Source organism: Microtus pennsylvanicus, chromosome 7, assembly GCF_037038515.1.
Source record: "Microtus pennsylvanicus isolate mMicPen1 chromosome 7, mMicPen1.hap1, whole genome shotgun sequence".
In the NCBI taxonomy this organism is placed as follows: Eukaryota; Metazoa; Chordata; class Mammalia; order Rodentia; family Cricetidae; genus Microtus; species Microtus pennsylvanicus.
The window spans coordinates 108,754,970-108,781,256 of NC_134585.1; the positions used below are offsets into that span (position 1 = coordinate 108,754,970).

General features: G+C 42.1%; 2 protein-coding genes across 2 annotated transcripts; one reads left to right on the top strand and one right to left on the bottom strand.

The window, feature by feature from the left end:
• Positions 1 to 1,341: 1,341 nt before the first annotated feature.
• On the bottom strand, positions 1,342 to 11,725 carry Wdr77 (WD repeat domain 77). Its single transcript, XM_075981681.1, has 10 exons — positions 11,396 to 11,725; positions 10,962 to 11,147; positions 9,551 to 9,692; positions 9,234 to 9,283; positions 6,765 to 6,835; positions 6,588 to 6,642; positions 6,092 to 6,163; positions 5,337 to 5,445; positions 4,774 to 4,842; positions 1,342 to 4,070 (listed from the first exon to the last, which is right to left on the bottom strand). Exons 1-10 carry the CDS (start codon positions 11,508 to 11,510, stop codon positions 3,911 to 3,913), a joined length of 1,029 nt encoding a protein of 342 aa, XP_075837796.1. The 5' UTR covers positions 11,511 to 11,725; the 3' UTR covers positions 1,342 to 3,910.
• Positions 11,726 to 11,755: 30 nt separating this feature from the next.
• Positions 11,756 to 24,947, top strand: Atp5pb (ATP synthase peripheral stalk-membrane subunit b). Its single transcript, XM_075981683.1, has 7 exons — positions 11,756 to 11,910; positions 12,144 to 12,180; positions 16,931 to 17,076; positions 19,140 to 19,303; positions 21,257 to 21,382; positions 23,283 to 23,462; positions 24,562 to 24,947. Exons 1-7 carry the CDS (start codon positions 11,871 to 11,873, stop codon positions 24,637 to 24,639), a joined length of 771 nt encoding a protein of 256 aa, XP_075837798.1. The 5' UTR covers positions 11,756 to 11,870; the 3' UTR covers positions 24,640 to 24,947.
• The last annotated feature ends 1,340 nt before the right edge of the window (positions 24,948 to 26,287 follow it).

Below are 26,287 nucleotides of genomic sequence, written 5' to 3' on the forward strand. Positions count from 1 at the left end.
TATTGTCCACGTTTCAGTTTCTAGCCAATTTCCTCATTTTTAAAGTGAAGGCTATTTCCCAGTATTGTTGGTTAAGCATGCAGGCTTTTATCTTCATGTTGAATGTTTCTTGTATTAGAAAATGTGGTTTTTTTGGTTTTTTTTTTTTTTTTTTGGTTTTTTGAGACAGGGTTTCTCTGTAGCTTTAGAGCCTGTCCTGGAACTAGCTCTTGTAGATCAGGTTGGCCTCAAACTCAGATCCTCCTGCCTCTGCCTCCTGAGTCTTTTATTCCACCTTTGAGAGTATGCCACTACTTATATAAAACTGGATTTAAAAAGTTAAGCACTGTTTGTTTGTTGATGTAAGTTCTTTACTGAAGGGCTCATGACAACCTCAGATTCATCAAAAGTTAAGCCATCTGCCTTAGGAATGAAAAAATGCACAACCAGGGAAACCAGGCACACTCTGCTTAATGTTTCTAAGCCTACCAATGTCATGAAAAATTGTAGTGTGTAGAACATAATTTAGCTTGTAGACATACAATGTATCCCAGGTCCAATCTTCATTGCGATGCTGAGAATCCAAGTGAGAACTACTACCAAAGTGGACATTTTTCTTTTTTGTTTTATTTATTTATTTATTAAAGATTTCTGCCTCCTCCCCACCACCGCCTCTCATTTCCATCCCCCTCCCCCAATCAAGTCCCCCTCCCTCATCAGCCCGAAGAGCAATCAGGGTTCCCTGCCCTGTGGGAAGTCCAAGAACCACCCACCTCCATCCAGGTCTAGTAAGGTGAGCATTCTTAATTCTTTTAGAACAATGCTTCTACAATAAAATACTTGTCTAGAATCTGGCACTTTAACATCACAGGGACAAATGAAATATAATCTGTTATCAAGAGTGACTTTTCAACCAATGATATTGGCTGGTTTCTACCAGAACCATGTTAGGGACTAAACTCAACTACTGAGCTTTTGAATTATTACCACACAGTAAAGATTAAAATATCCATGCTTCCAAAGGAAGCCCAAAGTGAAAAACCTCACAAGGAAATGTTTGGATATTCAACAGTGGTCTACTTGCCTTGCTCACTTCCAAACAGTTGTGCAGACTAGAGATGATGTTCTGGAGAGAATTTCTGAGTCTGACTAGTGCTTGCTTTCCCAAACAAAAGCAATTTACTGGTTCTGAGTTTTCCCCAGGATTATCCACATCGCAATAAGCAGCTCACTCAAAAGGCTGACTAGATACAATTCTCACTACAAAAGGCTGACTAAATATAAATTCTCTTCTCTTCTCCCACACATGGACTTTGTTTACATGCTCCAAACCTTCACAATACACACACACGCCCACACAAATTAGTATAACGTCTTTTTCTATTCACATTTATTTGGTGAACTCAAATCTAAGGCAAACAATTATCAAAACACAAAGAAAATACAGGACATCACTCATTCTGTCCACATCCAGTTCCTTTTAAAAACCAGTATCTTTACTCTCCTGTCTAGAAACAGCGATGTCATGACGTCCTCTGAAGCTGATGACTTTTACAACACAGGCCTCTTCCCCAATATCCTGCTCTTCCTTATAAGCTAAAGATATAGACGCCCAAAGCAGTTTGAGTTTTGGGTACATTCTTTATGTGCATAGAGGTGGGCAGAGGACAACTTGCTGAGTAGTAGTCTTTTCATCATGTGGGTAGCAGAGACTGAACTCGGGCCGTCAGATGGCTCTTTTACCCACTAAACAATCTTCTGTCCCTGAGTTTGGGTATTTTTAAGCTGTGACAGTGAGCCACAAGAAATGTCCACATGGCTCTTTACTAAAGCACCAGGGACCATCTGTTCTACAGTGAGGTACCTAAAGAATCAGTAATGTCTGATGTCACCCAGAACTATACAGACCTTCAGTGTTTCACATCCCAAGAACTTACTCCAGGTTGTCTCAGACCACAGTGGGTCAGCAGTTTAACACTGGCTGAGGAAAAGCAGCCACTTGTGTTGAGACATTTGAATAGTAACACTAACCTGAATCAAACTGTTTTCCAACAAGGAAAATGCCCCCATTGTTCCCAGCCACTGGGCCTTGCAGGACTGGCACAATTCTCCAGACAATGAATGACCTGCTGCAACTCCAGCCATAGTCCCGGTTATTTCCAAGTCTTTTATTTTGAACTATCTTCTTTACTCATAATATACAATCACTCAAAATTATGCTGGTCATTATTTGTGGCTTTGACTGAGTTCATACATCTGTGACAAGTATTAATCAATGTAAACTACTTTTTATTAATACAGGCCTAAAAGGAAGCTTCTAAAAGACTTTTATGTGCAGGCCAGAGGCACCTGATATGGAGTTAAGGTGTCATGAGCCTGGGAATCAAACTTAGGCTCTCTGGAGCATAAGAACGTGCTCTTATCCACCCCACTCTTCATTTCTAAACAATGACTAGTAACAGTTCTTCAAAAACTTCTCTTCTTTTCTGTCATTTTTTAAGTCTTATTTCTTTAAAGTCCCATCTACCACCATCAGTCTTAAGCCCAAGAAACAGGCCATATAAATGTACTATCTGCTCTTCTTCCCTAGGTGACCACAAACACAAGCTGAGCAGCATACAGTGAGTCCAACTACCCATCTGACTTTTTCCGTGTAACTTAACAATAGAAATCCATACTCCCCCCAGTCCCAGCCCTGGTTGACTGTGACTGCATTCTCAAGTGTTTTACTCAGAGCCTCATGACTACCAAGTACAGAATGGAAGCCCATATTCTTTCGGGGAAACCACTTTATGTGTTTTTTCCTAAAACTGGAAAAGTAATAACTTTTTTTTCCCCCTAAAGCTCCAAAGTATATAGCCAAATCCTAAGTTCCAATATAATCAGTATTTATCAACACTCTAAATGGAGTGGCTAGACCAATAGCAAGTATAAATACATGTTTAAGTTCTTTTTAACTAGCTGCGTTGGGAATGGTGGAAAACAGACACTGGGCAGTAAGACAGACACTCTGGTGACTCACCTAAGTGAAGCAGGTAAAAAATAACAGCTTAGGTAGGGAAAAGGTCAACGATGAAGGTCTTTACTTCACCTTTCAGCATTTCTGAGTTCCCTATACTAGATCTCAAATCTCAAGAGTCCACAAAGACAGCATTTAGACTTCACATCTCCAGAGGAAGGTGCCCAGAGGTCATCAGGCCTCAGGAAATCTTTAAGTAGAAAAAAAAAATGACAAAGATTTCTCTGTAACAAACGAAGTCAGTTTTCTGAATTCACTGAACACCTTTAAGCGCTCATCATCCCTAAAACTTTCTGTAAAATTTAGGACAGGAAAACACTCATATCTCTCATACAGCACAAGCAAGGCAAAGGGTGAACAAGAACTACATTGCAACAGCTAAATTTATTCACCCGAAAAATGAATTTGATTCACTTTAACAGAAATTTGTGGTACTTCCTGTGTCTTCTCAAGGAACACTGGGCTGGACTTCTGTGAACGGAAGTATTTCCCTTAATAATGAATTATTTAATGTTATAAAAATAAGTTACCCCATCTCTGAGTCAGAAAATCTAGGAATACCCACATTCCATAACCCAAACAATATGGCCAATTCTTGGACTTGAGAAACATGAAAACTTCTGGTCACTTTGTGGGGAATAAAGAGCGCTGCTTTGGGAAAGCTGAAGGCTAACTCCCCCACCCCACACTACTCAATACATCATACACTTGTGCTCACACACATCCACTTATAAAGGAGTCTTCCTCCTAGTCACACGGGCTGCAGCCTCCCTCAAGCTGAGAATCTGCCTATTTACTGTACAGGACTGGGGAGTAAACATGCTCTCCAAGGCTCCTGTGCTCTCACAACCGGAAGGCCAGGGCAAGCAAGTAGATTCTTGCGAGTAGAGAGCTTGTTTTCTGAAATCCATTCTACTCCGCAACATTCTCGGGTCCAGGGGCCGGGAGAGGCTCTATGGGCACAACATGGTGGATGACTTGATGGTCCCAGCCAACTGTGGTAAGGAGGGAGTGGTTGAGTGGAGACCACGTAGCATCTCTCACGAAGTCTCTGTGGGCTTGACTTCTAAACCTAAAACAAAGAAGGGGATATAGGGTGTGGTAAGAGGTGAGACAAAAACCCAGAGAAGAACACAGAAAGAAAACCTAACATAAGCAGGACACATTTTTTGAAATACTTCAACATCTGTACAGCCTCACCAGGACAGTGGCTGTCCAATCATCCAATCCTATCTACTTTCCTAGGTGAAGAAATTGTGGGCAGAGCAGCAAGGAGGTGATATATCCACAACCAAGCAGGAAACCACAGCAAAGGAAGATGTAGACCCAGGTCTTCCACCCATGCCTTTCACTCTACAGCCGGTTCCACTTCACAGAAGTGGTTCCCTACGTGAGGCTGGAATGCTAGCTAGACTTAGCCTGAATCAGACAGCTTCCAGGGCTCAGTCTCTGCAGACATGACACAAATGAAGAGAATTCCTTGGGTGCTGGGGGGTGAAACCCTCTACAGACAAAAATGGAGAATTTTCTTCTATTTATTTTTATTTTTAATAATGTGTGAGAAGTCAGAGGCATATAAGACTTGGATCTGGAGTGACACACAGCTGTGAGCAGAATGACATGGATGCTGGGAACAAAAGGAAGTGTTCTCAACTGCTGAGCCATTTCTCCAGACCCAAAGGAAGAATTCAACATGCCAGTTACTGAAAATAGACCTGCTTGCCCATTGGTCTTGATCCCTGACACCCGATCATGGAATTCTACTTCAAACTTACACCTCAGAAAGGCTTGAATCCAGCACAGCAAGTGAGCAGTCTTCACTGAGAGAGGCCAGAAAGGGAACACTAGAGGAGGACACAAAGGGAAGAGAAGATAAAGTCCACAGATACCACAAACAAAATCTGATTGGGCCAGCCCCATTCCCACCATAAACTGATCCAGCCTGATGTCCACTTTGGGTTAAGGTTTTGCTGCCATTACACTTCTAAGGAAAATGGAGGAAAGTCAGTGCTCACAGAAACCATCCTGGCATCCAACTATCCCAGTGGGTCCCTCTCTAAATTAGCCATTACCCAGACTCACGTGGTGCCAGAAGCCTACTACATTGGTCAAGCTGTGTTGAACAGGAATGAGATCAATTTTGGCTGTTTTCAGACTACACAACCCTAATAAGGACTACACTGACTACTTAGGAAAACCAGGCTAGAGTACTGTCTCATCTAAGGAACAAAGTAACCAGCTAATGCTTTACCAATAGTTACATCCCTTATCACTCCATTCCTACTCCTTCACCATTGTCCCCCAGCATCGCTTCCAGGTCCCTGGTGACAAACAGTACCTGTGTGGAGAGAACACCAGTCTAGTGACACACTGGGAGTGCACAGCTGAGCTGAGGGTACAGCTTGCATTCTTGGTGTCCACAAGGGAGACAGATCCATTCTCATCACCTGGAGAGGAAACAGCATGTTGCAGTGTTTAAGAACATATACTTCAGGCTGTGCACGGTCAAACAGTCTTTAATCCTAGCATGCAGGAGGCAGAGGCTGGCCTGAAGATCTACATGAGTTCAAGGCCAGACACACCAAGTTCCAGGATAGCCAGAGCTAAGACCCTGTCTTAACAACAACAACAAAAAAAAAAAACAAACAAAAACCACATAGCTTTGATATCAGTCAGACCTGGATTTGAAAGAATCTTAGTTCCTCAAGATATGGACAAATTCGCCACCCTGAGCACCAGTTTCTTTTTGCTAGGCAAGATCAGTAAGTCATTGTGTGGCTGTGACAATTACTAGATAAAGCTATTACTTTAACTACAAGCTGTTACTATATGCAGCCACACCCACAGCAAAACGTAATTCTCTAAGAGCAAGCTGCTTGCTAAGCGGCTCACTGACTTCTAACCATGCCCAGAATAGGAGAGCTGGAACAATGAGGAATCGAATCAACTAGGAAAAAAATGTGTTCTCCAAAGCTAAATAAAACTGGCACAATTCACGTAGTGCCTAAGTGTACTGACAAGAGCATGTACACCGTGAAGGGAGCCCTTTCTCCTCCTCCCCATTCTAAGAGTCAAGATGCCATGCTGCCTTACCAAAGACAAAGACTTCACTCTGCTGAGGATGCCAAGCCAGGGAGGTAGGAAGGAATCCAGAGGCGTTACACCCTAGAAAGGAAAAAAAGGGAGGTTTGGAACAAGAGCCACATGTAGAAGAAATAGTTTTTCAAAAGAAGTCAAGGAGTCCTGGGAACACTTTCACTGGGTTTCTTAACTGCTGTTACGGCAGCCATGCAGGTCTCCATCCCTGAGTCTCACCACCCACATCTACCCATCAGTCTCCAGTCATTTGGGGGTTCACATTTAAGCCACAATGCCTAACAAAAATAACCCTAGTCCTTGAGATAACCACCCACCCAGGAGCTAGCTCTTCCTCTTGGTACATGCTGCACTATGGTCAGCAGAACCTCAGTGACAGAAAATGACGCCACAGAGGGTGGGCATCTGGCAACTCTGCTGACTCTGGGCAAAGAAAGCCTCTTCCAAGTGGGATCTATTACCATTTTCTCCTCATCACTGGTCTCAGACTCACCTATCTGTGATGCTGGCTTGGGACAGCGGGTATCCCAGAGCAAAATTCTACTGTCCTAGGAAGAGAAAAAGAAAAAGGGTTTCATAATCCAAAAGAACAGCTGCTGGCCAGTCTCCACAGCAGGGATTGGGCCTATTAAAGCTCAGCTGTGGTTGGAAAGAAGCGACTGGATCTCACCTCACTGCATGAAAGAAACACAGAGTCCTTGTGGGGAGAGGCAGCAACATATGTGACTGGTCCTGCATGAGCTGCAAAGGAGAAACATAGCAGAAAAAGGAGAATATAAGAAATAGGCCTATGTTTATTGTGTAACTTTGTAAATATCATGATAGATTATAAACCAGAATAACCACCACAGGATAAGCTGGTCGCTATAAAAACCAGAGACAGCTGGGGGAAATAATGAACTGGTAGAGACAATGAAGTCCAATTCCAGGCTCAGTAAGGACAGGGGAGGAGTACAGCACATTTTAAGCAACCCAGTTTTCTAATATGCTTTCCCCTAAGACTGACCTGCCTGTGCTTTCCTGTCACCCTTCTCCCACTTTCTAGAGGCAACAGTTACCTCCCTTCCACCCAGGTCCTGCATGGGTATGTTGGTGTTCAGAGCCTGAAAACCTAAGGCTCTCAAATTAAGAGCCAAAGAGAAAAAGGGGCTCCTGGGCAGACTCAGTGAAGGGAGTGACCCTGTCTTAGTCACCCCACAAATACAAGGGCAGCACTCTGACTTGACACTCCATTTCTAACGTGAAAACTGAAGAGTGAAACGGCTGTTGTCCCAAGAACACAACCAATCAGCTCATCTGGATTAACAAAGCAAGCTGGACTTTTCCTGAGAGAAAGAGAAATCCAAGGCTGCTACAATGCACACTGCTTTTCATTATTGGGTGATTTCTAAAGTTTCTAGAAACATGACAAAAAGAGTAACTTCTTGGCAACTACCTAATTTTTAAGAAACACTCATTCATCAATTGTGTATGTGTGCACAGGTACCACAGCACTCACGGAGATCAGAGGATAGCTTGTTAGGAGTTAGCTCTCTTCTTCCACCAAGCGGAATCCAAACATCAAACACAGGATTCCAAGTTTGGCAGCAAGTATCTTCACCCACAAAGTCATCTCACCTGCCCTACGTAAATCTTTTCACTAACAATTTTTAAATGTATGAGAGGGTATAGCTTTTAAATTCTTTTAGGAGGCCTACATGCAAGGGAAATAAAAAAAAAATCACTGCTACAAATTAGCTAGAGGCTGAAGAAACCACTGACGTCATTTAACCAGTCCTTTTAGAGCACCCAAACGGTTCTATCTTAAGGATTAAACCACCCTCATCCTTCTATCCTCACTCTAGAATCTGTCTTCATGAATTCAAAATTCATAAAGAATTGCTACCAAAATAAAGTCAACTAGTGGTTCTGTTAATGAAGCAAATAGAAGAACATTAAAAGTGATGAAATGCCCGGAAAAGATGTTTTGTAGAAGTGAAAATTCAAAAGTTAGGTTCAAAAGTCTTGGGCAGGAGAGATGGCTCAGTCAGCAAAGTGTTTTCCACATCAGCAGGAAGACCTGAATTCAACCCCAGAATCCATGTAAAAAGCCAAGCAAGTATGGTGGCACTTGTTGTCCCAGCACTGGGGAGTCACGGACAAGAGAACCCTTGTGGCTCCCTGGCTAGTCAAGCTTGCCCCATCTGTGAGCTCCATGTCCTAGTGAGAGACTCAGTCTCAGAAACCAATAGGCATCTCCAAAGTTGACCTCTGGCCTCCACATGCATGCAATTGTCACACATATGCACAAGTCCCAGGGCTTATTCTCTGAGAACAAGGCTCTACTGTGTCTGGATTAAGCTGGAGAACAGTTTACTGTCAGAATAAAGCTTTAATGCCAACTAAAAAGTGGGATCTTGACCTACAGCTTACAAGAAACCAATGAAGAACCAAGAGTTAAAGATCACACGTGGAGAGACGAGGGAGACTGTCTACTGCTAAAGCTGCATGACAAATGGAATGTAAGAAATGGGCAGGAAGGGGACTGAACAAAATGGAGACTGATGAACCCTGAGTATAAGAAGATAGGGGCTGTTGGCCACTGCGGTTTAAAACGTTTGGCTCCCAATTGGTGGACTAATTAGGAAGGATTGGGGGTGTGGCCTTGTTGGAGGAGGTGTGTCACTGAGGGTGGGCTTTGAGGTCTCAGAAGCCCACAAAGCCAGGCCGGCTTGCTATCATCTTTCTGCCACATGCTTGTGAACTGGGATGTGAGCTCTTAGCTACTGCTCCCGCACCATGACTGCCTGCCTGCTTGTCCCCATTCTTCTCATGATGATAGTCATGAACTAACCCTCAAACTGTAAGCAAGCCTTCAACTAAATGCTTTTTCCTACAAGTTGCCTTGATCATAGTGTTTCACAGCAATAAAACAGCAATTAAGACACCCATGTGGCCAAAACGTCGTGAAGCCAACAACACAAACAAAAACACAGAGAAATAAACAGGAATAATGGAACCTGATTGTAGTTGGGGGTAAGGAAAAGCCAACCAAGAGAACACAGACTTGCTATTGTTATTATCCAAACAAAGTTCAAAGATCCCAAAGGAGAAAATAAAAGATAACGGTAGCCAGTACCAATCAAGAAGGAATACTTACCTCGGTACGAATTCAGTGACATCTGCTGAGCCAGGTCCCAAATTTTGATGCTACGATAAAAAAAAAGAAAGAAAGAAATCTTGACTTGCACTATCAACATAAAAATGTACTCAAACAAGGACATGTTTGACAAACATGTCCCATATCTGCCTCCTAGACTCTTGCCATCTTATTTATAAACCACTACCAATACTCAAACAGACATGCCATTACTCACTAGCCTCTAAAACAGCCCAAAACAGTAATCAATGAAACTAAGGGTAGTAATGATACCCACAGGAAGCCTAGGGACGGGAGTAATGAACGCAGGGACCCACCAGAAGTCTTTGCTACCACTGACGGCTTGTGTACCAGAGCTCAGGACTGTGACAGTAGACACAATGTCATCATGCTCATACTTGCAGAACTTGCTGACAATAAGTGTCTCATTCTCATCTAGCTCCCACAATTCAACAGCACCTGTTGAGGACAGAGTGGGGTGAGGTGTAGGTGAGGGAAGCCCAAGCCTGGGTTAGACCCAGGTGGTAATGCATGCCTAGGACTCACGCAGGCATTATTACTGAGCTAACAGAAGTTATTCCTGTAAAAACAAAGTCCGTATCATTAAAGGGCTTAGCTCACTTCTAGGCTTTTTTTTTTGTTTTGTTTTTGTTGTTTTTTTTTTTTTGTTTTTGTTTTTCGAGACAGGGTTTCTCTGTGGCTTTGGAGCCTGTCCTGGAACTAGCTCTTGTAGACTAGGCTGGTCTTGAACTCACAGAGATCCGCCTGCCTCTGCCTCCCAAGTGCTAGGATTAAAGGCGTGCGCCACCACCGGCCCTAGGCCATTTGGTTTTAGGTTACCTTACAGCTTTCCTCACAAGAGCCCAAAGGACTATGTGAGGAAAACTCCTAGAAAAAGACAGCGAGATTACTATATCAACTATCTAATTAATATTTGATTCGATTGTCTGAAAAAATGCCTTGCAATACTATACTTTACTTGAAAAAATACTTGCAACGCCAGAGAGGCTCAATCTCTAATGTCCTACTTTTCAACTTCCATGCCCTACCTAACAATTTAAGAGTACATACTTATGACAGGCATGGAGGCACACACCTTTGATCCCAACATTCCCAAGGCAGAGGCAGGCGGATCTCTGTGAATTCTAGGCCAGCCTCGTCTACAAAGTGAGTTCCAGGGCAGCCAGAGCTACACAGAGAAACCCTGTCTCAAAAAACCTAAACAACAACAAAATACACACACACAGATATTTTTATTTTAGCTGTACAGTTGTTTTGTCTTCATGTCTATTCACCAAGTGCACGTAGTGCCCTTGGAGGCAAAAAGAGCACTGGATTAGTGTCACGTGGGTGCTGGGAATCCAACTTTGGCCCACTTGTAACCACCAGGTCATCTTTCCAGACCCAAAATCAATCTTTTTACTTTAATTTTTGAGACAGGGTCTCCATAAGTAGCCTTGGATAGCCTGGAACTCGCTATGTAGAAGACGCTGGCCTCCAAATCACAGAGCTCTGCCTGCTTCTGCTGGGATAAGCAGCACTCACACCCAGTGCCCACCAACTTCTAAATTTTATTTAGTATAAGTTTCACTTAATGTCATTTTAACATAATGTTCGATTCTCTGAGAATGTCATACATGCACACAACGTAGTTAGAGCATATTCACCCCTAGCTTGTCCAAGATTCACCCCCCCCATCACCTCCTTCCAGAGAAGGGGGTTACTCACCTGAATCTGATGCCACTAGGATACCTTTGTCCCCCACCCAAGTGAGGTCAGCTACTCCGGCCTCGGTCTGGACGCCCGCAGAGCAGAAGCCTTCGTTGGGGGCCGCACTCGGATCCTTGAAAAACCACAGAGAGCCAGCCCAGCAGCGACCACTTAGACTGGAGGCCCCGAGCAGAAGAGAACCATCTACGGTGGGGAAAGGGAAGTCATAAGGAGTCAGATGGAAGGCCCAGCATGTTTCTATGGTAACCTCATAGAATCCAACGCGAGGCGCGTCTGGATTTGAGATCAGGTTTGTGAGGCAAGGTTGGGCAGCTCCCGAACGCCGGGTAGGGATCGGAGGGCACACGCGCTGTGTGGACTTGGCAGTTAGTGCCGGGAAAGGGCGCCCGGGGCTGGGGAAGGGGGCTTCCAGGCCCGGAATCTCGGCTCACCAGACCGGTACCGTGCAGCCTCCAACTGCCGTTCCATGCAGGCGGGAGCATTGGGGGGCAGGTTCCACTCGCGGGCCGCCGGGGGCACGAGCGGAGGTGGGGTTTCCTTCCGCATCTCCACGGTTCCAGCTCCAACCTAGACCCAAGCTAAGCGACACCGACTCCGCGCTGGCGGAACCCCCACGTGGTGCACCTCTGCGCCTCCACCCCTCTCCAAGGGCTACGCTCTACTTCTCGCGAGAATTGCGTCCGCACTCCCAGCTTGCTTTCCTTCTGCCCTTCCCGCAACGGGATTTCGGACTTATTTTTTTTTTTTTTAATTCTTCTCGCGAGGGAAAAAAAAAAATCGAGCAGGGCAGAAAGCACTCCGCTCTCTTCTCGCGAGATTTGTGAGCGGCCATCTTGCTCCTGCCCCTGACAGTCTCCGGTCGGGGTCACGGGGACGTGAAGTCCGCTGCCTGGACCTTTGCAGACCATGCTGTCCCGGGTGGTACTTTCTGCCGCCGCCGCAGCGGGTGAGACACGTAGACCCCGGGCTGGTCTGTCAGGATGACTGGGAAGAAGCTAGGCCTGGGGCAACAGGGAGGCGGAAAGCGGGTGAAGAAAGGACCTCGTCGTTTGGGCCTGAGCAGAGCTGCCTGACCATGTAGGATCTCGGGGGACGTCGAGGAGGGATGCTTGGGACCGAGGAAGGTGGAAAGTGAATTTCACCTTGACTTTGCTAACCTGCGCCTTGTGTTGTTTGCAGCCCCGTGTCTGAAGAACGCGGCTGTCCTGGGACCAGGGTAAGTGTCGCCGTGACCTATTACTCCGTTTCTTTTTCTTAGCTTTAAGCCAGAAATTACTTTTTTTTCCTTCCTTTTGGCGAGCCTAAATCCTCATTCAGACGCTTGTTCTTCTAATTGCCTTGAACGTTGTCATCTCCACCTGTGACAGACACCCGGAGACGGTAAGTCTCGCCCCTCACTGTGACCTTCAGCGACACCCAGCTCGGAGTCAGTCACTAGATGACACTCAAGAACAGATCTGGTTAAATATAACAAATTATGTTGTTTTGATTGTCTCCCAGGTTTCTGCCTTCTGTTACCATATCAGGAGTCAGAAATTATGCGTTGTTTGGTAATGTTTGTCTTGACTATCACAGAATGAGGAAAACTGAGTAACTTACATCACAGCTATGTCTAACAGTTTACAGGCTCGCGGGGTACACCTGGCTCCTCCTCTTAGCAGTGACACCTCACTTAGAGCCGTATATAATGCTTTGTGAGATATAAGAGAATTAACTCTTGTAAAGCTCAGAAAACGGTGCTTAGTACATTGTGTGTATCAGAAATGTTGGCGCTGCTGCAGGTAAAGTTCTTTTCTTAAAACATATCAGGGTGTGTATGAAGTGTTTTAACTCCCGAACTTAATCATACAGCTTTCAAAGTTTACTAACTACAGAGTGCTTGGAAAAGCTGGCCTCGTTTGGGTGTGATTGTCTTGTGTATGCAATAAAGTGATACTACAATTGACTGCTTTTGACTTACAGAAAAGCCACACCATACAAACATTGAAAAGTCGCTGTGTGGGCCTTAGCACTGCCAGAAATCAATTATGGCACAAGCGATAAGTGAATTACATGCAGAAGATACAAGACGCACCTCCGTTTCTCCTCTGTCACCCTGCGTTCTCTAGCGCATCAGCAAGGCTTGGCCTCGAGCTGTGCTTTCGCTGACTATGCCCACTACCATTACTATGGCAGGAGCAGTTAAGGACCCTTTAGTCTTCTGGTTTTATCTTGGTACAAATAAATGTACATTCTTGATGTAACAGAAATTATGACAGTCCCCCACCTAAAACCTTCGGAGCTCATATCCCTCTTGAAATAAAATCGAAACTTAGCAAAACCAAGAAACTCAACTGGAATCAACCCCATCCATCGATACCTTGGTTCTCCTCATCCTTCCATGTTTTGCTTTATGTTCTAGTCGTACCAGCCTTGCTGTTTCTCTGGGGAAATGCCAAGCTCCTTTTTTTTTTTCTTTGAGAATTACATTTTTATTTATGTGCATGCGTGTGTGCATGCATGTATGTGTGTGCACTTGTTCGCACACAAGTGTTTCTACACAAATGCTTGCAAAGGCAAGAGGTTAAGAGGCTGTTAGATCTGGAGCTGGACTTAAGGGTGGTTGTGAGCAACCCAGCATAGGTGCAGGGAACTGAACTCTGGTCCTATGGAAGCACAGCAAACACTCTTGACTGCTGGGCCATCTTTTCAGCCCTATGCTTATTTTGCTTGCCATTTGTTCATTGTATGAAATACTAGCATTTATAAGGACGTTTTTATACAAGTGTATAATGTACCTTGAGCAAGCATAGCCCTCCTTTGCTCATCTATCTTTTTTCTCTCCCCCACCCCATTAGTCTTCATTCTTCTGTACAGTTTGGCTTCCACTTTCATGTTACGGACATGCTGTGTGTATCTATGTAAAATCTGATATCTACAAATGAAAGCAAACATGATGTTTTTATTTTTCTGAGACTGAATTTGTCTTACAATAATCTCCAGTTATATCTGTTTTTCATCCTGTATAGTTGAATAAAATTTCACTGTGCATATAGCACATTTTCTCCATCCATTCATTCCTCTGTTTGCAGGCACCTAGATGGCCTCCATAATTTAGCTATTGTGAATAGTGCTGCGTAAGCACTGGTGTACAAGTGTTTCTGTGGTGTGCTGACTTGGAATCCCTGGCATAAATATATAGGAGTGGTCTAGCTGAGTCATATGATCTATTTTTAGTTTTTTATGCACCCTTCATATTGATTGGCGGGGCTGGATTTATTTACATTCCCACCAGCAGTGTATAACGTTTCTAACTTTCTTTTTATTTATTCTCTGTGTCTTTCATAACATGCATCTCCATTGCCTTCATTTTCCCATCCCTTCCTATCTGCCCTCTGACCTTGCAACCTTCCTCCTAAATATAATAAAATTTAAGAGAAGAAGGAAAAATCAATCTCATGGAAGCTGTAGTGTGACACAGTGAGTCGTGCAGTAACCCTTTTATTCGTATATCCTTTCTTACAAGTGTTCTTTACAGAGTCATTGGTCTGGTTCAAGGCCTCTGCTTTCTTACACTATCAGTGCTGGGTCCTCACGGGAACTCATCTTGGCTATCCTGCTGTTGCCCTATGTTGTGGAGATCCTGCAGCTTTGGGTCTGCAGGACAGGTCCCTTCATGTGCTCCAGCAGATCATAGATGGGGTGGATATTGGGGTGGACCAGTTCATAACCCTAGTTCTGGGCCTGGGTAGTAGCAGGTTATAGTTGCAGGAGAGCCCACCAGCTCTCCTGCATTGCCCTGGCTAGTTCTGCTTTCATGTCCTCAGGGTTGATTCTCCCACACCTTCAAAGTCGGTTCTACTGTGTTGCATAGGGGCCTCTCTCCCAAGTGTTGTAGCTGATTGTAGCACAATTAATAAAAACTCAGAGACCATTATTGGTGTTCAACCTGAAGGTCTGAAAGGCAAAACAGCCAGCCACTGGCTCTTATCTCTACCTTAGGCCAAAATGGTGATCCTGTCTCCAGGAATCTCAGAATGAGACGGTGTGTGAGAGCTGTCTCCTCCCATCTTATATTCCTCTCTAGTGCAGGGATTAAAGGTGTGTGTCACCACTGCCTGGACTGTAAGGCTGACCAGTGGGGCTATTTTACTCTCTGAACTTCAGACAAGCTTTATTAAAATACAAATGAAATATCACTGAAGCTGATGAGTAGGGACAACTCCCCCCTCTCCTATGACCTCAGGACCAGCTTTCCCACCTGCTTCAGGCATTGATTGGAGAGGAGGGGGGCAATGTGGTAGAGTTTATGTTTGGTTTTGGTGTTTGGGTGGTGTTTGTTTGTTTTTGACTTTGGTTTTTTGAGTGCAGCCTTTGTTTGCACTGTCATGGAGCTCACTTTGTGGATCAGGCTGGTCTCAAACTCAGAGGTTTGCCTGCCTCTGCCTCCTGAGTGCTGGGTTTAAAGGCGTGTGTCACCCCAACTTCATTGTGGTTTTTATGTTCCTGTTGGCTGGTGATACTGAACCATTTTTCTTTGAGGCAGAGCTTCACCTCTGTAGCCCTGACTGGCCTGGAAATTGCTATGTAGTAGACCAGGCTGCTCTCAAAGAGATTCACCTTCCTTGATTAAAGGCCTAGGCCCAGCTTTTTTCTGTTTATTCACCTTTTGAGTTTGGCCATTTCGTTGGCCCATTAATTGACTAAGGTATATTTCTTAGAACTTAGGGGTTTTGTTTTGGGGGGCCATTTGCAGGGGGAATTTGTCATCCTACTTTTTATTTTCTAGATACTAATTCTGTTAGATGTACTTACCAAGATTTCCTCATTCTGTAACTGTCTCTTCATTCAGTTTCTTCCTTTGCTGTAAAGAAGCTTTTTAATTTTATAAAGTTTCATGTCAGTTCTTGGCATTATCTCCTGAATAATTACAGAAAGTACTTGCCTGTGTTTGTCTGAAAGCTTTTGTTAATTTAGGATAGGTTTTTTTGTACAGGCTGAGAAATAGCGATCTAGCTTCATTCCTCTGCATGTGGATATCCATTTCTCCCAGCATCATTTGTTGAAGTGTTTCTTTGTAGAGGATATGCTTTGAGGTATCTGGAAGACTGTTTGGATTTGGCTGTCATTAAATAAAGGCATTCCAAACAGAAGCAGCAAAATAAGGCAAGTGCTTTTGAGAGATGTGAATAGTCGTATGAGTAAAGGTAGGGCACCAAAGAAAGGTGAAGATGCCCAGTTTGCAGGAACTGGGTCAGCTGTGCTATATTGTTTGTTTCCTGTGGATAGAAAAGAGCATGCTGAGGCCGCCTGCTGTCACGTTCGTGTTTTAGAAGCACTGCTGGGGAACCCTACTACCTGACAAGTTCCATTCTAAGAATGTTGTGTATATGAACTCACCCTTCACAGTGGCCTTGTAAAGTTATGTTTACTATCTTCCATAAAGAAATCTGAGATTACACAAACTTAAGTTCTGGGTGCTGGTAAGGTGGTTTAGCAGGCCTGCCACTAAGCCTGACAGGTATTCCTGAGTTCTGTTTCCCAGACCCACGTGGTGGAAGGAGAGAAACAGCTCCTGCACGTTGTCCTCTGACCCTCATGTGGTGGTGGTGGGTGTGTGTAGACACAAACAATACAAAAAGGAAGAATAGAAATTTTTAAAAACTTAAAATTCTTTGCTCAAAACCTAGTGGTTGGTCTAAGATTTTTAATTCAGGGCATCTGCCTGTATTCCTTTTTCTTGTGTTTCATTGCTCCTGATTGACATACAACGTCCTCGGTAAATGATCCATAGCCTTACACGAAGATTTCAGTGGAGGTTTCAAGTGTCTTACGTCACTGCCCTGGACCTTCCTATTTCTGTCCTCTTTTTGTTGTGACAATAGGAAGCACCTCAGTCTATCCCCATTCGTTATTTTTGTTAATTGTTCATACATTGTGTTTTCTCTGAAAAATTGGTTTTAAATTTGTATGATGATTCCTTGTAGGGTAGTACAAGCAACAAGGGTCTTTCACACAGGACAGCCACGTCTCGCCCCTGTACCACCTCTTCCTGAATATGGAGGAAAAGTACGTCTTGGGCTGATTCCTGAAGAATTTTTCCAGTTCCTTTACCCTAAAACTGGCGTAACAGGTGAGCATTGCCCAGGCTTTATTAATACATTTGAGTGCTACTGTTAAAATCAAGTCAGTTCTTTTATCAGAAGAAATTGTAGTGTTTATATATATATATAAAACCTTTTACTTCTCTTTTAAATTTTGTTTCATGATTTTAATTTACTTTTATACTTTTGTTTCCATTTATTGACATGCTAATCATGCTAATTTCCTTGCAGGCATTGTTCTAACCATACAATACTGAACTAAATTTAAGTTTCTGGTATTGTACAACATATATTATAGGATAATTATTTTTAAAATAATGCCTGTATGTTATACAGTCAGGTGACGAAAGGGGCCATAACTAAAAATAAGGCAGGTGAGACTTAGAGAGAGGGGTATATGTGCACGTTTTAACAAGTAGGAGCACCTTCCCTCATTGATTGCTTTTATAAAAAGGCATAAACTTTAGAATCATGCTTATTATAATGGCTGATTTCACTTTCATTATTTAATACTTAGGCATTCCCATGAGAATGTTTTTATTGTCTGGAAGACTAGAAAAGTGATTTGTAAGGGTGTCTCCCCACTTGTGGCTGAACTCGATTGTGGCTTAGGTCTCTTGGCTGAGCTACCTTTCTTTTGTCTCTGCACACTGCCTTTCTTTCACGGAACACTAGAAACCCAAAATTTGTTTTTAGCTGTAGACTGGCCTAAAATAGCACTTCCTTATCTGACATTGAAGAAAATGGGTGTCTTCAAATCTTCATAAATTATTAAAATGTTAATATAGTGGGCCTTTTTTATGAACTCATATTTAAAATTCATAAACTAAACTAAAGACAGTGGAGGGAAAGGAACCTGAAACTTTCAGAAATCTGGGTTCAGTATAGTTGGAACTATAACTCTCACTCTTGTGATACTTGTCAAATTATTTGTCCCTACTGCAGCTCAGACTACAGGGCTGTTCTTAAAAGCCTTGTGTCCCATCCTAACATCTGGTAAGATACCAAGGGAAATGTTATGTAAATATTTGTGTTCTAAACACTATAACTTAAAAATCCTGATAGTGTAGACACTTAGGTGTACATGGTGGCACCCCTGTAATCCCAGCCAGAAGATTGCCACAGGAAGTTCAGTGCCAAACAGGGTTACAGAGCAAGACTGCCTGGGAGGTGTGGGGGAGGGGAGGATCACTTTAGTTCCACTCCTTTGAGAAGCCTAGGTCCACTCTATGCACTAGTATAAATTTCAACTTTTTAAGATTTATATGTTTATGTGTGTGTTTTTCCTGCATGTATATCTGTGCACCACTTGCAAGCAGTGTTCTTAGAGGCCAGAAGAGGGTGTTAGAACTGGAGTTAGCAAAGAGTGTGAGCCGCCATGTGGGTGTTATTCCAGCCTAGGCTCTCTGCAAGAGCAGCATGTGCTCTTGACCACTAAGCCATTTCTCCAATCCCATAAATTCCAACTTTTAAAAACCTAAAAAGAATGCCAGACATCAATAAGAAGTCTGAAGCCTGGCAGAGGTGATACATGCCTTAATCCCAGCACTTGGGTGGCAGAGGAAGAAAGATCTCTGAGTTCAAGGACAGTCTGATCTACAGGGAAAGCTCCAAGACAACCAGGGCTACACAGAAAAACCTTGTCTTGAAAAGTCGGGGGGGGGGGGGGGTGTAATGTGTGTCCTAAATCCTCTTTCTAAACTCAATCTTTTTTTCTTAAGTAACTATAATTAGTTGCTTATAGAAGTTGAGAATTTTGAGAACATAATTCTTTTTATGTGTATATATATTTTATAATAATTGGTTTTTCTCTTACGGTTTCTGTACTTTATATTATTTCTGTTTTATCAGCACTGAGAAAAAGGTACTCTTTCCTCTTTGAGGAAACAAAGTTCAGAGTTTATTTTGATTTCTGTTTCTGATAGGTTGTATAGTCATGATACAGATTTCCTTCAGTTTAGCTCTTTATTCTTTCAGCTTTGGGTACTACTAAAACTGTGTGTGTATAATCTGATTATCATCTTTAACTTTGCCTTGAAGTAACCAAATGCACAGTAGGCACAACATATAAGGTAACTTTTTGTTCTTCTAGGACCCTACGTGCTTGGAACTGGGCTTAGCTTGTATTTTCTGTCCAAAGAAATATATGTGATTACCCCAGAGACCTTCTCTACCATAACAGTAGTAGGGTTGATTGTCTATGTGATTAAGAAATATGGTGCTTCTATTGGAGAATTTCTTGATAAACTTAATGAGGTAAGAATCTTTAACTTTGTTTCCCACTTTTGACTATAGCATAAACATCCCAGTTATCTAATATAATTATTATTTATAGGAATGTTAGAGGAAAAAGTACCCCAATAACTATTGTTACCATAGTTACAGTCGTATTGCAGTAAGTTACTGCTTTGATATAAAATTGAAATTTACTGAAGTTTTCAGATTTTACTGTTTTTCTCATTTCTAAAAATGAGAGTATATTTTATTTTACCTCTTTTTAGTAAAAAAAAATGCATAAAATTGCCAAATAATACATTTTAAAAGCATGCTTAATTCTCTACATTGTATATTGGGATAAATTGGAACACAGTTATTACTTTAGACTTAAAAACTATGCTTCCATTGTGTTTGGTTGGTTGGTGGTGGTGGGACCCAGGTAAGGGCTCTCGTGTAGCACACTGACCTTACACTTTTCTGTAAAGTCAAGGCTGACCTTGAAGTCCTGAATTCCTTAATGTCCGTCTCCCTGGTGACAGAATTTTCTTTTAATTTTTTAAGACAAGGTCTTTATGTATCCATTGCTAGCCACTATGTGGACCAGGCTGATTTTGAACATGGAGACATTCTGCTTCTGACAGTTGCCCTTATGTACTTTGATTGTATTCATTCTTCATTACCTGCTTCCATCCCTCCTCCCATTTCTGCTGAACCTCTCTTCCCAGCAAGTCCTTTTCCTGCTTTTGTTTTTGTGACTCATGTTGTTTAGTGTTGCTTGCATGAGCATAGGTGGGGTTTGTGTATAGAAGCATGGGCAGTTACCAGTAGGAATACTGGTAATAGAGAATGGCTCTCCCTCGGCAACCATTCACTGCCGTAGTGAAGTGTGGGGCTTCATGAGTCCCTCCCCATCCATGATTGAATGTTGACAGCTCAGTCTTGCACAGGTAAAATAATCACAGCTGCTGTGAATTCATTAGTGCAATGACCGTGTCGTGTTCCAGCATTCCTCCATATCTACCAGCTATTAGATTCATCCCACTTCCTCTTCCTTGGTGTTCCCTGAGCCTTGGTGAAAGTAATACAGATGTCACATTTAGGGCTGAGCACTCCTCAGTCATGTAGTCTTGGCACTTTGACTGGGTAATGAGTCTCATAGTTACCACCCACTGAAAGCAAGCTTCTCTGACGAAGGCTAAGAGCTGCACTAATCTATGGGTATAGCATAAATATGCAGAAAGCAGTTGGACGCTATATTCATTTTAAAATTAAAAAAAACGAGAATATGTTATATCCTCCTCAGCCATGAACTATTGACTAGATTTACAGACTCATGCTTAAATTCCTTCCTGTGCAATAGAAAATGCAATGGTCAAATGCAATTAGAAAATGGTTGATTACTGCCATAATAGTCTATATTGTGACATTGAACATAGCTTCCTTGGCAGGTTGGTGTTGCAGATTGAAGGAGTTAGATCTAGGAAAAAAACGACTGGTGACTTTTCTTCCTCAGCAGTCTCCCTAGCACTTTCAGGCTAGATTTCTCTGTCCTGCAACCAAAGTGTCTTCAGCAGTAGCATCTTAACTATCTCATTCTAGTGCTCAGTCAAGAGCATTGGAAAGAGACTGTATTGGGGTTCTGGAGCCTTCATGACCAACAACTTTGTGTCTCATACCTGGCACTGGGATTTTTGTTTAAGTCCAAGGACTTCTAGGAGTGATAATAATACTTTAATTAACTTGCAGAATAGCAAGTTTTTGTGTGACTTTTCCAATATCCTTAGTTTGAATTAATCCTACACCCTCCTACCTTGGTCTTTTTCAGTCAGTGTTATACATCACTCATAGGCAATACTTCTGAAGATTTGTGTGTTTCTCTGTATGTGTCTTTCTTCATGGGCATTTTCATAAATGAAGGCTAAAACAGAGCATAAAATGAATCTTTTTTGTACCATTTATGCTTCCACTGACATTGTACTATCATAATTACAGGAAAAAATTGCTCAACTAGAAGAAGTAAAGCAAGCAACCATCAAACAAATCCAGGATGCAATTGACATGGAGAAGGCACAGCAGGCACTGGTTCAGAAGCGCCACTATCTCTTCGATGTTCAGAGGGTAGGTTTCAGTAACTTCTAAGGATAGTGACGTTATTCGTGTGTGTGTGTGTGTGTGTGTGTGTGTGAGAGAGAGAGAGAGAGAGAGAGAGAGAGAGAGAGAGAGAGAGAGAGAGAGAGAGAGAGAGAACACTACTGTCTGAGGAGAGAATGAAGGTCAACAGGAGATCATTTCCCTTCCATGGGCAAGAAAGCCTTAACACTATCAGAAATTCAGAATATTTTCAGCAATGATTAAATTTTTGAGATGGGTTTTATTTTATATAAAAACAAAGATTTGACTAGAAGTTAGCAGTTATAATTATGTAGCTATTTAAGAACTGCTAAGTGAAAAACTACATAGGATTGTTCTAAAATTAGAAACAGTATAAGGTATAAAAGAATATATTTTGATTCATACAAAAGGAAAATAATGAGTTAGGGCTGATTTTTAAAAAGGCATGCACTGTGTAAAAAAGGCCAAAGGTGAAATACATTCTTTGTATTTCATACATACTTGAATAAGAAAATCTTAACATTTGCTCTTAAATAATTTGATTCTTAACATAACACTCAGAAAGTATATCTAGGAATCAGTAGAGCTTTTAATTGTATCCAGAGCTTAATTAGGTTCTAAAATTAGAAATGTGTCAGGTATTTTGTCATTATCGTCTTTGAGCTCAGTATTTTGTGCCTAATACTTAAAGGAAAGTTGTCTCGTATTGAAATTCTACATTATAGAAGCACACAGTGTGGGGCTAAAGAGATGCTTCTGCAGTTGAGAGCAACAATGCTCTTAACTCAGGGGTTGTTGGATTTCCTTTTGCCCTAGCCCCACGTTGGAATGCCAAAATGTTGGGTTTTTTACTCTTTTGGCAGGGTCGGGATCTGTCTCCAAGCTCCCAAATGAATTATACATGGAAAGACTTAATCTTTCTTATTTATGCCCAGTCTTAGCTTGACTTGTTTCTAGCCAACTTTCCTTAACTTAAATTATCCCATCTACCTTTGCCGCTGGGCTTTTATCTTTCTCTATTTCTGTATATCTTTCTTTCCATTTTACTCTGTGGCTGGGTAGCTGGTCCCTAGTGTCCTCCTCTTCTTGTTTTCTTACTCCTCCTCTTTCTAGATGTCTCCTATTTATCCTCTCTGCCTGCCAGCCCCACCTGTCCTTACTCCTGCCTCACTATTGGCTGTTCAGCTCTTTATTAGACCATCAGGTGTTTTAGGCAGGCCAAGAACCACAGCTTCACAGAGTTAAACAAATGCAACATAAACAAAAGCAACAGATCCTTAAGAGTATGGGCCTTTGTAGCCTGATTGCATGTGTTCAGAGTTTAGCTTCACAATTTATTGGCTCTGTAACCTTGGGCACGTTCAACTTTCTGCCTCAGTTTCTCTCTGTAAAATAGATACATGATGTATTTATAAAACTGGGCTAAATTGACACAAACACAAGAATGTTTAGAACATAGTAGTTACTTAGTAAATATGAGCTACTATTCACACATATATACAGAGAGAGAGTGCACGAGAGAGGAAGAGACTGCGCTATTTGTAGTAGAAAACAATGGAAACAGCCTAACCTATTAGATTTTGGGTAAACGAATCCAGGAACACAAGTATAGTGGACTCCAGTGTACTTTAAAGTTGAGGAGGGTGGAATATCATTAGAAAAGTGATATGTGTCTGCATGTACCTCTGTTGGGTTTGTTAAATATTTCTGGGGAAGAATGTAAGAAATGCAGGAAAATGATAGCCTGTGCCACGTGCTGTTTTACTACCTGCATATTAGAAGAATTTTACATAATTATATGAGAAATGGAGTCTGCTAGCTAGAAAATCTCCCAGAACAGAAGTACTCCTTCATGGGTGCAAAACATTTCTTAATTAAATGCAAACCATTTCATTCTTCCCCTCAGAATAATATTGCCTTGGCCTTGGAAGTCACCTACCGGGAACGGCTCCATAGAGCATATAAGGAGGTAAAGAATCGCCTGGACTACCATATTTCTGTACAGAACATGATGCGTCGCAAGGAGCAAGAGCACATGATAGACTGGGTGGAAAAGCATGTGGTGCAGAGCATTTCTGCACAGCAGGTACGTGACCTTTTATAGCTTCTGTGGTTGGACTGGTATTCTGGCAATAATATGCTGGTGTGTGTGTGTGTGTGTGTGTGTGTAGTTGCAGGGGTGGGGGGAAGGCAGTTCCTTCCCTCTACCGTGCAGTTCCCGGGGAGTATACTCAGGAGGTTTTCAGGTTTGGAGGCAAGTGTCTTTGTCTACGGTCTTAGTTACTTTTCTTCTTCTTTGACAAAGCACCATGACCAAGCCAACTTATAAAAGAAAGGTTTAATATGGGGCTCATGGTTCCAGAGGGTAGTAGAGTCCATGGCATCATGGTGGGCAGCAGGCATGACAGTAGCTGAGAGCTTACATCTGAGCCACAACATAAAACAGAGAAAAGGGCTGGGTCTGGCATGAAATTTTGAAACTTCAAAGCCTACCGCAGTGGCAAAACACTTATACACATAAAATAAATCTTTTTTTAAAAAGGTGATGAAAAAGAAGAAAAACAAGGTCTGTCAGAATTTGATGGATTGTAACATGTACCTTATTTTAAATGCTTAGAAAATACCCAAAAAAATATAATGGAAAAAGACGGATAATTATTTTCTTTCTTTAAGTGTTTTTATTAGGCGTTCATGTGTGTGCCCACGGATGAATGCAGGTGTCTCTGTACCTAAAATCCTCTGGAGCTGGATTACAGATGGCAATGAGCCACCTGATGTGGGTGCTGAAAACCGAACTCGGGTCCTTTGGAAGAGTAGGAAGTGCCCTTGACTGCTGAGCCATCTCTCCAGCCCCAATTATTTTCATTATTAATAATTTTTTATTGCTAGTATTTGTTGGTTGGTCTTTTTCAATGAGCTATGATTACCCAAACTAGCATCAGGTAAAGGTATTATAAGCATATCTGGCCTTAAGTTCTCTGTAGATTTTACTCTTAAAAGCTGTGGGCCAGGGAAGTTTAGCTCTCAGGATTTGCTTCTAAAATAAATTACATCTTCCCTATGTTAATATAATTATTTTCTCTTATAAGCTTTTTTAGTAAGCTTTCCACATTAAGCAGTAATCTTGAGGTTCTATTCTAGTAGGGATTGAGAGATTTAACCGCATTTCTTTTTCCTTGTCACAGGAAAAGGAGACCATTGCCAAGTGCATTTCCGACCTAAAGCTTCTTGCTAAGAAGGCTCAAGCTCAGCCAGTTATGTGAATGGAGCTATCTCAGTTGAGATGGCCAGAGAGAAATGGGAAGTAGTCTGTGTGAAGAACTCTTCCTGTATTGCTGTCTATTGAAATCACAGTGTACCTTTCCTGAGAAATGATCGAGATTCATTTATTTAGTGACTTAACCCTATTGGCCAGTCAGGTATTTCTGATCCTTGTGTATCTGGAGTTGACTGAAGATCACCTTTGAATAAGTAACTTGCAGTAACTTGCTGCCCGACTAAAATTACCAAATTATAGTTTAAACTTGTAATTAGTTATACAATTTGCAATAAAATGACATTTGAAACAGAATTTATAAGTTTCATACTTTGAAGTAGCACTTTAGTTATTCTGAGTAAAAATTATATGATAAAAAATGTCCTGGGTAAAGGATTCTTGCCATGTGTTCATGAGGACCTGACTTTAAATGCCCAGGCCCATGTAAAAGCTGTGTGTGATAATACCCATCTGTAATCCTGGCGCTCCTGTGAAGAAGGTGAGCGGCAAAGACAGAAGAATCCCCAGAAGACTTGTGAACCAGGATGGTAGACACAGCAGCAAAAGATGCAAGGTTGCCTTCTTACCTCCACACATGTACATACAAACTGACATGTACATACATATATGTTAAAAATTTTTAAAGAAAGATGTCATTGAACTAATGAGTATCTTGCTTATGAGCTGTTTCAGGAGAGAGCTTAGTACTGAATTAAAGAACCACAAAAGAATACCAGTATTCAAAGAGGTTGATCAGGAATGGCAGGGAAAAAAACTGGCTGGTAGGCACATAAATATGGCTTGGATTTAATTTTACTCAGGGGCTTATGGGTGTCATGTAGTGAATTACAGTGGTATCTGGAGAAATACATCTTATGCAAAGTTTCCTTAATCAACTCCACTATCTGTCTACTTTTCCTAATTACTATGGTTACTCCAAATCCCATCCTTAGAATTGTACTGCATGTTCTACCTTGATAGTACCCAGGCCACAATTTCTATTACATGTATACAAATGGCTTCCTTGTCACAAATTTAATCAGATGGCCAGTGTACAAAATTTCCCCAAATTTAAGCAGATAAACATAGAAGAATTTGGCTTTTGCCTAGAGAATCTTGCGTAGGTTTGGGTGACTCCTCCCAGAGAAACTGCCCTCCACATAGAGAACTCAGATCTACTTTTAGACCTGTGTCAGTCTTACTAGCTCATCACAGCCTCCATAAGAGCCCTTAACGCAGACTGTGGGAGGCCATTGTGAAAGAAGACCTCAGAGTAGCGAGGGATTAGGGGAAAAACCTATCTGAATGCTAGACTTTTCCTGTATGAGAGAAAAACATAAACACAGATGCTCTCTCATGGTAACTTTCTCTTTTACCTTACCTTAAATAATCCTCTGAGACTCTGTCTTCAGGTCGCTAATTAGTTTTTACAGCTCCCTGATTAGCTCTACATAGTCCCTGTTACAGCTCTGCCCAGTCCTCACAGCCAAAATCTGAACAATTATATGTTACACTTTTCAACCCATTCTCACAGCACAAGTACCATAGTTTCTCTTGGGCTAGGAAGGTCACTTTGACCACTGTGCAATCAATCATACTGTGGTTTTCTACCATTCCTTTTGCCTGCATCTTTACTAAATGAGCCCTGCTCATTT

What these genes read in the sequence shown, in the direction of transcription:
- Wdr77 (XM_075981681.1), bottom strand. Translation starts at nt 11,510, where the DNA reads ATGCGGAAGGAAACCCCACCTCCGCTCGTGCCCCCGGCGGCCCGCGAG. An exon ending in CCTAGTGGCATCAGATTCAG is followed by an intron (nt 9,693 to 10,961) that starts GTGAGTAACCCC and finishes TGTCCTCAACAG; the next exon opens with GTGCTGTTGAATTGTGGGAG. An exon ending in GATTCAAGCCTTTCTGAGGT is followed by an intron (nt 4,071 to 4,773) that starts GTAAGTTTGAAG and finishes TCTTTGTTTTAG; the next exon opens with GTTTAGAAGTCAAGCCCACA.
- Atp5pb (XM_075981683.1), top strand. Translation starts at nt 11,871, where the DNA reads ATGCTGTCCCGGGTGGTACTTTCTGCCGCCGCCGCAGCGG. An exon ending in ATCTCTTCGATGTTCAGAGG is followed by an intron (nt 21,383 to 23,282) that starts GTAGGTTTCAGT and finishes TCTTCCCCTCAG; the next exon opens with AATAATATTGCCTTGGCCTT. An exon ending in AGAGCATTTCTGCACAGCAG is followed by an intron (nt 23,463 to 24,561) that starts GTACGTGACCTT and finishes TCCTTGTCACAG; the next exon opens with GAAAAGGAGACCATTGCCAA.